Raw genomic sequence first — 12,807 nt, forward strand, 5'->3', positions numbered from 1 at the left:
AAATGTTTGTATAATGTATCTTGGTACACAACAGTAGACAGAGCGGTTTCCCACCCTCATTATTCAAAATGGGCACCATGTGAATAAGGTCAATAGTTTCAAATAAACTTGACTCATAAAACATTTGAAAATGCAACAGGGGAAGGCACATGCTGAAAACAGCATATGTTTTGTCAAACATTTATTAAAGGTGGCACAACACCTGACATTTCAACTCAAGGTTATCTTCAGGGGTGTGTTGTGTGAGGAAGCAATCACACAAACAACTTACATATCGTTGCATAGCCAGATATTTCTCTAATGATACGATATGTCACGATAATATTAACCAGAATTCTCTCTATTTGTCTGTCTCTTTCCAGGTGATAGAGTGTATTACTCAGGGCAGGGTACTGGAGCGCCCCAGGGTCTGTCCTAAGGAAGTCTACGATATGATGCTGGGCTGCTGGCAGAGGGAGCCACAACAGCGCCTCAACATTAAGGACATTCAGAAGATGCTGTTCGCCCTGATGAAAGCCACGCCGGTCTATCTGGACATACTGGGATAGAACTGGAATCGACTAGAAAGGAATGGGATAGATGTTAGGATTGGACTAGATCATCAGTTGAATAGAAAGGAGTGAAATGGATCTGACTGAACTGGATTGCATTGGAGTAGATGTTGGACTGGCCTGGATTTAAGCAGAATGGTCTCTAATGGAATGATTAGAATTGGGATTGGGAATGGGACTGGATCTTTGACTGGACCAAGATTAAAATGAAGTGGAGATGACGGATATGGATTGCATTGAAATGGCTGGAGTGGAATGATATGGATCTCACTAGATTGGAATGGACTGGATTACATTGCACTGGATTACATCGCACTGTATTGCATTGCAGTTCAATATAATGGAATGGATTGACTTGGACCTCACTAAACTTAATTGGTCTAGTCTGTCCTTGTTTGGTCTAATCTTGTTTCTTTTCAACTGAACTCATTACGACTAGACTACACTTGACCTTTATGGATTGTGTCAAATTGGATTGGACTGGATTCACTGGACTGTACTGGTCTGGCCTTGTCTGGTGTGGCTTGGCTTGGTTTTCTTGTCCTAATAATTTTGCTACCGTCATCATCTAGCCTATGCATCCTGTCTAGACCTTGATTTAATTTTGCCTTGTCTAGAGAAGTGCAGCTCTGTTTCTGTCCAGGTCTTGATAAAGCCTGGGCTAGCCTGGTACAGCTTGGCTCAGCCTGGCTATGTTTCAAATATCCTGTCCTCTGGATTATACTGATTTCACCTCACCCAAAATGTCCCAACTCCGTTTTTGTCTGTCACTAGATAGAGCCTGGTTAGCCGATCACTGTTTGGCTGTGTTTCAACCAATCCTGAATTATAGTCGTTTCACCTGCTATGGCCTTACTTGGCCAGGATTGTATGTCTCTTCCAGGACTATCATTGGAAGCACATGGCCATCACATAGTAAAACCGTCCTAGACTTCCACTCCGTAATAACCTGATCTCATTTTTGAGCATAAATTGCAGCAAGCATGTAATAAGTTCAGACGGATGATATAAATAATCTAAAAACAAATTTCTGTGAAATTTTTAAATTCTAGGCTTTGTATACTCCAGGATAACTTACCCCAGGCTTGTCTGTCAATGATTTTACATCTAATTGGGCTAGCCTGGTCTGGTCTGGTCAAGAGTCATTAATAGTTTGGGCCAGGTGGTACAATATGAGCACCATGTTGCTGCCCCTTCTATAGAACTAAAATGTGTTGACTGCAAATATGCAAGAACACCCTCCATAATATCATCATGGTGACATCCCTCCCTATATTCTGAAGATCTAAACATGCCTGCTAAACTGCTGTCAAATTCTGTTTCTATTTACTAATCTACTTGTCTGGTCTGATACATTTTCTTTGTTCTACATTCAACTGATTCAGAGACTTACAAAGAATGTTACCACTTCTTCTGACAAAATTTCAATTAGAAACTAAAGTGATGAGCTTAAGCTTGGATGGGTAGGCCTTACTAGAATCAGGAAGAGAGGTACTGGACTGCTGCATCATTGCATTGTGGGAACTGGGTGGCCATAGGACCAGTGCCGAAACTGGCAGTATTCTTCTGGCGGGGACCAGATGAACTGTTCTGATACAAACATCAAAGAAACAGAAGACAAAAATGAAAACTTGTGGGTTGAAGTTGTTACTGCTGACAATGTATAACAATGCATTCTAGACGTCAACCAACAAAAGGAGGACCAGGCAGTTATGTCATAACATAGGGGAAATGCAATGTTCACACGGCCAGCAGTGAGACCAGATTTCTTTTTTCAAGCTGTTGTTCATTCAAACATCAAGGAAACAGGACAGAAAGAGAGGACAATGTGCACAAATCAAACTTGTCATCTCAAGCAACCACTGTGTTCAAAAGTACTAGTCCCATGTCAGCTTGCTGTGTTGTTTGCATCTGCAAAACCTGACTTAACCTTCATATACACCTTGGTTTCTACAGTCCTTGTCTCATATTATCCCACTGAGATGTTCCTTCTGCAAGAACTTGACCAGACCTTACAATCCTGAGCCCCGAAGCGTGGCCTAAGTGACTGTCTGTCGCCATAGAGATGGACCTAAGTGCCTCCTACTTCTTTCTAAACTGGAAACAAAAAAAACAAAAAAAAACAGTCTTTCAAAATAAAAGCACTTTTACATTTTGTTTACCTGCTTAAAAATGTACACTAGCTGTAAACTTATCTTTTTTTCTTACAAACAACCTACTTTCAGCACTCAGTATTGCAAAAAACATACAAAAACAGGAATAAAATGAAGAAAAATTCTACATAAAAAAAGTTAAACTGAAACCCTGGGAGGAAAAAATGCTTTTTTTCATACCCTTTGCAGCTTGACAAGAAGATCGAACTACCCAAGGTGACATTTTCCTTTTTTTTTTATTTTTTTTTTTTTAATAAATATATATTCTATATATTTTTAATTTATTTTTATTTTGAATCAAAGAGTGGACCTCTGCCATGCTCCAAAGCCATTGGAATATTCTGCCACTGGACATAAAAAACTGATCACCAGTGAAAAGACAAACAACTGGCTGGGAGGAAGCCTTTAAGGATTTCTTGAACGAAGCCTTTGTGCACTCTGATTCACCAGGATCTACTCTGACTTCAGATTCCGGTACGATTGGCAAAAACAGCTTTATGGCAACAGAAAGTCTGAACTCAAAGGAACAAAGGAGTTACCAGTCAACGAACAAAAACTTTACTTTAAAATGAATGTATATAATGTAAATTTCTATGTCTCGAGATATGTTAACTTATTTCCTTTTTCCGGTTTAGATTATTTTTAGCTTCTTGATGTGTTGCTATATGGTTAAGTGAAAGCCAATAGATATTTTGATAATCTTACGTTCCAGTTGTAATTACTGTTATTATTTACGTCATCTAGTCATAGAGTGTGTCTTTCAACATTTTAACTAAATAATCATTTAAATCATTTACATTTAAATTCATTGTGTTTTTAGTTGATCATGTGATGACAATGTATGAGTCAGGACAGTAGAGGAAAGATGTAAAGTAGAATTAGTGGGTCAGTGTTTTATTAAGCTGCTCAGAGTGCAAGTACTGTTCCAGGATCAGAAAAGACATCTTTTTCCCCATCTTAATAACATCCGACAAACATGTTTTTCTCATTTTGGCCATTTTGGGGTCCCTCATTTCTGACTTTTGTTTATATTACTTTGTTACACTGTACATAACATTCAAATGTATTTTCCACCTAGCACATCTTTGCCAACTGGCTTGCAATTCATCATGACCTGAAAAGCACTCTTACTCTGAGAGGCTTGATAAAAATGATCCTGGTGTTGTCTGCCTTGCCAGACACCGAGTATAAAATGCCTGGTGTAAGAAGTGATGATTATTTATATTGTCATTATTATGACCCTACATATATAGTCACCCTCACCCCCTCAGCTCAGCACGCTAATATCTATCTCTATCCTTATACTCCTGTATTATATTTGCTCTTGCAGAAAGATGAGAACCATTATAAATTGAAATGCATTCAGTTGGTTTAGGGCTGCCTCTGCTGCTTTGGGGACAACACTGTTAGTCCAGTCTCACAAATCAATGCATGGGATGGTTAGCTCTAGTGCTAGATTCAATATACTGTCAAAGGCAAAATAATGGGTGACTAAGCAAAGGCTGGACGTTATAACAGTTCCACACAAAGGTGGCATCTAAAGGTAGTATTATGTCCTTTTGCCTCATCTACGAGACTCATGCTACATTGTAGATGAGTCAACCCAACAGCAAATGACAAACCTTTGCTCAACTTTTGCCCTAAATGACAGCCATAACTGTATTTTGCCTGTCTACAGGCAAAGCAATGGTCACAGTTTTTCTATCCCCAGTGAAAAGGCTGAAAAGACAACTTGTCTGAAAGCTGTGAGATATCTAAGCTACTGTCATATTATCCCAGTGTATTGATGCTTAAAGTGTCATGAATCTGATCTTGTGGTCTAGTTCCTCAAAAGCAATTTTCTGCCAAAATAATTTAACCCCAATGTAACAAAGTCCCGATTTCTACCTGTCATTATAATTGTAATGGAGATAGAAAATGTATCAAGATTATGTTTAGTTAGGTGTACAGGTGTAAACACCTAAGAAGGGTGCCTATGGAGGTAGTATGGGAAAATCTGATTCCAATTTGTTTTGATTATATGTACACCTGTGTTTAAATGTGGCTTGGTGTCCTAACTAGATGCAAACTTGATACATGCATTAAGAACAAGCATAAGAACTACTGTATGATATTTACCATTACTTCTGTAGCTATCCGTGGGTATGTTTTCTGATTTATTATTAATCGTATTAAAGGGTACAGTTCCACCAGTTTGAATATTTATGAATATTCCACCATGGAGTTTTAGCAGTCAAAAAGACAACCGCAGGAAACTCGTGTAAACTAGCTCTTCTGTCCTCTGTGCTACGTGCAACAACAACTCACAGCCTCTTGAGAAAGTGTCATGTCCTTTGTACACAATGTGGAAAAGATGAGAATGTGAAAAGCACATCTGGTGGATCTATACCTTCTGACATATACACTGCATCCTTTGTCTCATAATGAAGAATGTCTTTTCCAAATGTTCTCTGACATGTCACTTCTTACAAATAAGGTCTATGATCAATTTATTAAGAGTCAGGCTCTGTGTGTTCTTTAATTTGTGGGCTCGTCGTGTGTGACACCTTTTGCAATGTACACTGCTTAGGGGAATTACAGTATGCACTGTTTAGGTGCCACAGAACCCCAAGACCCCTGCAGGTAGGAGTCCAACAAGCATCGACCAACTGAAAGCTGGTGCTCTGTACATCCACATACCAGGAACTGGCTCAGTGATGTACAAACTATAGTGGTTAATTCAACACACATTCAATATTTTGTTCAGCAATTCTCTTAGTTACAACAGCACTGTGCTACCACAGCACTTTGGTGTTAACCGGAGTCGTCAATGTATTTTCACTCACTATAATACATACCCCCACCTCACCCCACCCCTCCACCCGAGCATCTAGAAAGTGCTAGCACTCTTGTTGTCTTACAAAAGTATTGGTAGCAGTTTGATCTGTATCCACTCATGCTTACAATCCACCATACTGTGTGTGATCAGAGAACAGTACAAACTAGCTTTGCATCATCTCAGAAGTACTGGACACACTAACTACTGAACATACAGAGGTGAAATTGATACAAATGTTCTTGTACAGAAAGTTGATCAAAGAGCTTATTTGCTGCAATAAGTATACCTTCACCTTGTGGCTGAGCAGTGGCATTTCTGGTCCTGTTGTATTGACTGTGTTCTCACTGCAGCGTACAAAAAATATTTAGCAACTGTATTTGTGGAGCATTTTGTGTTTTACCAATGGGTTGCATTCATAAACATCATTTGGCATCCCAAAGTGAATTCAACCTAATGTGAACTACAAACACATATGGCTGCTGCTATATGTAGGGTTTTCTTAATTCTGAAGCCTGTTGTAAATGGGACACTGGTAATGCAAGCATTGTGTCTCCATAATCAAGGATCTCCAACCAACAGCCATAATGTGTTTTAAAGATGCTCCTTGGAGGATTTTCTTCTCGATATATTACTGTGAAATCATTTGTGATGCCTCATTTTAATGCTATAAAAAAAAGGAAAAAAAGTTTAAAACAGTCACCCTAAGTGACCTGTATTGTGTTCATTTAGCCAATGAAATGACTTGGCAGTGATATATTCACAGAAAATCCCACACTGGTGACCTTTAAAATTCTCATGTTATTTCTCACATACTCCAAGTGTTAAGCATTAATGCTGCACTAGGCAAGATTTGTATGTAAAAGCCCACCCGTCTTATCAGTCTAAATCACAAAGTGGGGCTGCAACAGGGAGGAGCATCTCATCCCCACTAATTGAGATGCGGTAGATTCACCCTATTTACCCAAATTAAACTCTGGTGTTGGCATAGTAACTGGCGGGAAATCTTCTCGGCAGACAGGAAGTAACAAAACTTAAGAGCAAAATACAACATGTCTCTCTCGTCTCTTTGGTATCTGTTAGTATAAAGCATCACAGACTGGCCAGGTAGGTAAACATGGGCGTGCTGTGTGCAGCTTAATGACATCACCTTACAGGATTTCTGGGTATTGCAGTTCAAATCTTTCAAACAATTACCTCTTGCTGCCATTTGGAGCCCCAAACATGCAATGTTGCCTAGTGCAGTTCTAACCAACACAAGGCTTTGGGAATTGATGGTCTCTTGAAGTGAGGCTTACTCTATTGTAGACTTTGTTACTATCTTCTGATGGCATTTGGGTTAGTGGGGATTGGAGGGAAAGGCCTCCATCTTTCTCTCTGTGCTCTATCTCAAGTTTTTTTTAGTTTTCAACATCGCTTTTTGCTTTCTTGTTCTTTCTATGCGCACCATTTTTTCTCCCTGCTTATTTATTCAAACTCACTGTCTACTCTTTCTCACCCTCTCCCCCTCTCTCTCCTGTATTTTACTGCATCATGTTTTCCATACAAAGTATTTAAGCTGAATAACAGTTCAATTTTAAATGTTAAAACCATCATAACTCAACAATAAGTCAATGTCTTTCTCACTTTGGCTCTCTCTCTCTCGCTCTCTCTGGGTAAGGTGTTGTATAACCGTCTCCATACTATCATTTATAACTCTATGTATTAGAATAATTTGACAACTTATATAATGTCTTTTTAAAAAGCTGAGATGTGGTGAACTTTTAAGGAGGCTTGGTGTATGATTCTGACACTTAAAATTAAAAGTTGCTTCATCTTTGAATGGTGGTGTCCTTTCTTTCTTTCTTTCTTTCTTTCTACAAGCACCTCTTCAGGAAATGTTAGAAAATTATATTGAAAATGTATTCATTAAAAAAATATGGTAGCACTTTACATTACGGCACAGAAATTACATAAATGACAGGGTATTAATTGTGTAATTACTGAGAAATTCTCAAAAAGTAACTGGTAATTTCTGGTAGTAACGAGTAACTATTAGCATGATAATATGATATAATGATATTAGCATGATTTTGCGATCATTACTGAATAATTATTAGTACTTTGGGAACATTGGCTTACTGGTCCTTCTCTCTTAAATGTAATGGTCCATATTTAATTTGTTTATTTAGGTATATTACTATCATGCGCTTGGTGATCTCTTGCGCAAGCAGAAATCGCCAGGTCCGCAAGCAAGCAGCATAGTGCAGAAGAACTTTGATTGTGCACACAATAATGCAGTCCCACGCGCACAGAGTTGTGACGCGAGTGAGCAGCACAACACTAAGGAGGTCACCCACTCAAGGAAATGTCTGGTCACTTACAGTACCTGCCTTTTTGATTGTGCAACCTGAGAGTGAAAGTAAATTTCAGTGTGGTCCATGTGTAAAACACAAAATCTTACTGGTCTGAAAGAGATAGCCTTCCTGGGCCCGGGGTTCATAGAACTAACCCAGTACATACAGTACAGGGTCAATATAATGTATCAGCTAAAGGATTAGTTTGGCGATTTTGGACCTATATATAATTTTACTCTTACATACCTGTAATACTTGGACCCGCAGACAATATTTGCTCGTGAGTCAGCCGTTAGTTGAAAAGGCGAGCTCCTGTTGCTAGCCTCTTGCTGCCAACAAGCAGTCCAAATGGGGTATGTCTAAATAACTCCAAACGTGCCAGTCTGTGAAACCAATATGGTGACCAATGTCTTTATTTTCACAGTCCGGAAAGCAGCAGGACCGCACCATTTTCACTCAGTGGAGTCTTCTCCCAAACTCTACCCGGCTCCATGTGCAATTGTTTACAAACTGACCTGACCGTCTACAAAACTATACTGAACAAAAATATAAACGCAACACTTTTGTTTTTGCTCCCATTTTTCATGAGTTGAAATAAAAGATCTAAGACTTTTTCTATGCACACAAAAGGCTTATTTCTCTCAAATTTTGTTCACAAATTTGTTTAAATCCGTGTTAGTGAGCACTTCTCCTTTGCCAAGATAATCCATCCACCTGACAGGTGTGGCATATCAAGATGCTGATTAAACAGCATGATTATTGCACAGGTGTGCCTTGGGCTGGTCACAATAAAAGGCCACTCTAAAATGTGCAGTTTTTATCACACAACACAATGCCACAGATGTCGCAAGTTTTGAGGGAGTGTGCAATTGGCATGCTGACTGCAGGAATGTCCATCAGAGCTCATGTTGCAGCATGATAATGCACGGCCCCATGTTGCAAGGATCTGTACACAATTCCTGGAAGCTGAAAACATCCCAGTTCTTGCATGGTCTGCATACTCACCAACAAGATTAGGTTCCTCCACCACAAATTGGATAATGTGGCAACAGCACCAATTGGACACAGCATTTCACCTAAAGGTTGGCTAACGGTTAAGTTTAGGCAAGTAACAACTTAGGTTGTTTTCTTAAGGTTATGGTTAAGGTTAAACAACTAAAACAATTTTGGTAAGGTTAAGGGTTAGGTTAAGGTTATGGTTAAGTGACTAAAACAACTTGGTTAAGGAAAGTCTTCTGTGAACGTTCAGTAAAGAGTCAGAGATCCTTATCTTCAGGGATGATTCAAGCACTGCTATGCCCCATGCAGACACGGTGCACACAGCGTTCCCAGCCCTTGGAAAACAGGGCAGGGACTCGGAGTTCCTGCTCTCAGGGAGTGCAGGGCGGAACCTTTAGGTCTGTGGGGGGGGAACCCAAGAGTCTGTGTCCCCAAGGACAATGACTGACAGCCTGGGAAGCTTGGAAATCAGCCAGGGAGCAGGAACTAGGTTTGGGAGGAGAAATGTTCAAAGGACATCTTGGTCTTGCTTTGGCCTAAAACCTAGGAAACAAAGCCGCCAATCACCAAGCAGACTGGATAAAGGTAGGACACACAGCCCTCCAGCTCCAAAGAAACCTCACAACAATGGCCTCAACTCTTGGGGGCATCCCATGTCTGATACCAGGACACGACTGGCGGGACCATGGAAGGGGTTCCAGTTGTGACTTTGAGCGTAAACCAATCCCTCAGCAAGTGGGAACAGCAACCCAGACCTCTGGTCCTCCCTCCTATAACTCCACTGGGATGAGGGCATCGTAAGACCCTCTACAGCAGCCCCAAGAGAGGTTAGTTATTTCAGGATCCATGAACATAACGGTAATAAAAACAGAATTGGACACTGACCCTAGTATGGCCAATCCTGATTTTAGGGGATTCCAACATTACCAGACTCCCACCGATTTCCCACTCTCAGACTCAGGAGGATAGTTATCCAGGGGCAAACCTGGATCATGCATGCCATCTGATTAGCCATAAGACAACAACTTCTTCAGACGTCCATAAGGTTGTGCTCTAATTTGGCTTTAACAACAGGGGACAATAGGGAAATATGGGAAATAGCACCCTGCTTAGGCAAGACCTACATGAGTTGGTCAGAGCAGCAAAGGCCACCTTATCAAATGCGGAAATATGGGTTCCAGTTGTCAACTGACAGACTTCCGGACTCCACTAAGGCTGTCCTTAAGGTACCAAACCACTAATTCAAAAAACGGGATGTATGATCCCCAAACTAGGATGAGAGGCCTTTGCCACAGAGAGACAGAATCCACTGGACCCCACAAATGGCACAGGCAATGTGGCAAACATGGAAAACTTTTTAGGGTAGGTGCACCACCACTGAATCAGCCACTCAACAACAGGGACAAAGTCATTAAGGTAATTAACTAATTTCAAATTAACGGAACCACAAAAACAGCTCCTGAAGAAAGGCCTCTCTTTTGCCCCTACATGGAACATGGCCAGGAGCCAGAGATATTCATTGGTGATGCAACTCTCTCAATATCACTGGAGACTCAAACTGAGTGCGTATTTTGGGCCAACCAAGGACAACAATCCAGAGCCCTTTAGACTCAAATCCCAATGGGGACCAAATGTCAATAAACTGCCCCGGGAAATATTTGCCTTGATTGAGACAGATCAGAAGGACATCCATAATCTGGCCATGTATAAGGGTGACCCTAATCTCACACAACAGGAGGAAGAAGCCTTAAAGGAACTCCGGGCAAATACGTCCATTGTCATTAAACTAGCAGACAAAGGAAACACCACAGTAATTATGGACAGGAACCATCATGTACAGAATGCCATGTGCCAGTTGAATAATCCTGTTTACTACGGAAAAAGTTGTGGAACCCATTTACATCACTTTGTTGAAAAGGATTGCAACAATCTTGGATACATTAACAGGAAAGTAATTTCCTGACTAATGACCAGGTACAGTACCTGAATACACCTAGATACACCTAGGTCCTGGCTGCCTAGGCTACCGAAGATTCACAAGAATCATGGACAGTCCCATTTAGAATCTCGCCGGGATGACCAGTTGTTTCAGACTGTGGGAGTGAGAGTTATGCCGTGGCGGAATTCAGAGACTTCTATTTAAACCACTTGTCCATCTACTATGAGAGCTATGTTAAAGATACAAATTACTTTGTCACAAAAGTACAAGCCATGAGGCTGCCGATCACTTCTGGTGAGCTTTGGCTTGGTGTATCCTGTTACTCCGTGGAATGACTTCCTCTTGTCCATGGTTGGGAATGTCAGACTCTCCTTTCTCCGACCTGTTTCCCCAGACTCTCCCGGTGAGCTGATTGCTCCCCCCCCCGGTGAGTGGAATCTACCTGCACGGCGGAGAAAGTCCCCGTCATCTACGCACCCTGCCCCGGGGTGCGTCCTGGGACTCCCCTGTTGATAGCCGGGTCTCTACACCTCTCAAACTGGCGCTGCTTAATGCTCGCTCCATAGCAAACAAATCGTTTGTGTTAAATGATCTCGTCTTGTCTAAGAGATTAGACATTCTGTTCCTGACTGAAACCTGGCAGAGGAATATGGAACTTGGCCCTCTCATCGAGCTCTGCCCGAAGGATTACTCTTTTATCAGCTCGCCCAGACTTTCTGGCCACGGTGGAGGACTTGCTGCGGTTTTCAGGAGCCGCTTCGTATGTCGCTTGGTGAGCACTGGGTCGTTCTCTGCTTTTGAACTTCAAATGATTAAAGTTGGACGTACTAATCCTTTTTACTGTATTTTAATCTACTGTCCATCTGGCCCGAACGGATCATTTTTAACTGAATTTACTGACTTTTTGTCCTCTGTCCTTAAGCTATCCAGTAGAGGAGTACAGAGACGTACAGAGACGCTGCTCTCTCTCTCTCTGTCTCTCTCTCTCTCCTCTCCGCTCTGTCACTGGTGCTGAAAGACGCACAGCGGCTACAGTACCAAAATGGGCTTTTTTCATTTGTGTTTTACTACTTAATTTTCTGTTTTACAAATGATAAAGGGAAAATCAAGTCCTTCAATCATGGCTTTTTTTCCCCGAATAATAACGAGCAACTTCGGGTAGAAGAAATATCTGTTTCCATTGCATTATTTGTGCTTTCCCGAATAACGGATTCGGATTCGGGTACATCCCTACTATCCAGGTTTATCATTGTCGTGATTTTAACATTCATGTTGATGATGTTTCTGACAGTTTTTAATCTAGTTTTATTAATATCACAGAGTCTTTTAATCTCACTCAACATGTATCAGGCCCTACACACAACAGAGGGCATACTCTGGACCTTGTTTTTACTCTTGGTTTGAATATTGATTCATTATTCTCCGAGGATCTTTTTATTACTGATCACAGCTGTATTTTATTTTATTTGTCGTTTAATCTAGATTCCTTACCCTGCCGGCGTATCACTAGCTCTCGCATCCTTAACCACCTTTCTGCTGCAAAGTTTTCTGCCACATTCCATTTTAACTCTGTTATGCATATTGATGTTGACTACTTGGTGCAGTCTTTTAATGAACACTGCCTTTCAGCACTGCATAAAGTGGCCCCTATTAAAACTAGATCGGCTCCTTTGATCAAGTCCTCCCCATGGATAAATGACAATATTCGCTCTCTAAAGAGAGACTGTAGGAGAGTCGAACGCCTATGGAAATCCACCCGACTACATGTCTACACTATCTTTATTTAAAAGAACTTTTAATGTCTTTCAATAATGTGGTAAAGGATGCCAGAGCTACCTACTTCTCTAATCTTGTGTCTAACAATCGGCGAAATCCCAAAGTTTTATTTGATACTATTACTACTACTATCTTGTTTTTTCCAGCTGAGAAACACTGCAAAGCTCAGGCCCATTGTGTCTCAAGCAGAGATGGAAATGTTAATTCATGCTTTTATATCGTCCCGTCTTGATTATTG

General features: G+C 40.8%; 1 protein-coding gene across 1 annotated transcript in view; it reads left to right on the top strand.

Moving 5' to 3' along the window:
• The window catches only part of ntrk3a (neurotrophic tyrosine kinase, receptor, type 3a), a 208,978-nt gene extending 208,430 nt beyond the window's left edge, over positions 1-548 (top strand). Inside the window, exon 18 of the mRNA XM_071915070.1 lies at positions 363-548. Coding sequence (XP_071771171.1) covers positions 363-548 — 186 coding nt within the window. The remainder of the gene's footprint in view (positions 1-362) is intronic.
• The last annotated feature ends 12,259 nt before the right edge of the window (positions 549-12,807 follow it).

The sequence above is a fragment of the Centroberyx gerrardi genome, chromosome 4 (assembly GCF_048128805.1).
Source record: "Centroberyx gerrardi isolate f3 chromosome 4, fCenGer3.hap1.cur.20231027, whole genome shotgun sequence".
Lineage (NCBI taxonomy): Eukaryota > Metazoa > Chordata > Actinopteri > Beryciformes > Berycidae > Centroberyx > Centroberyx gerrardi.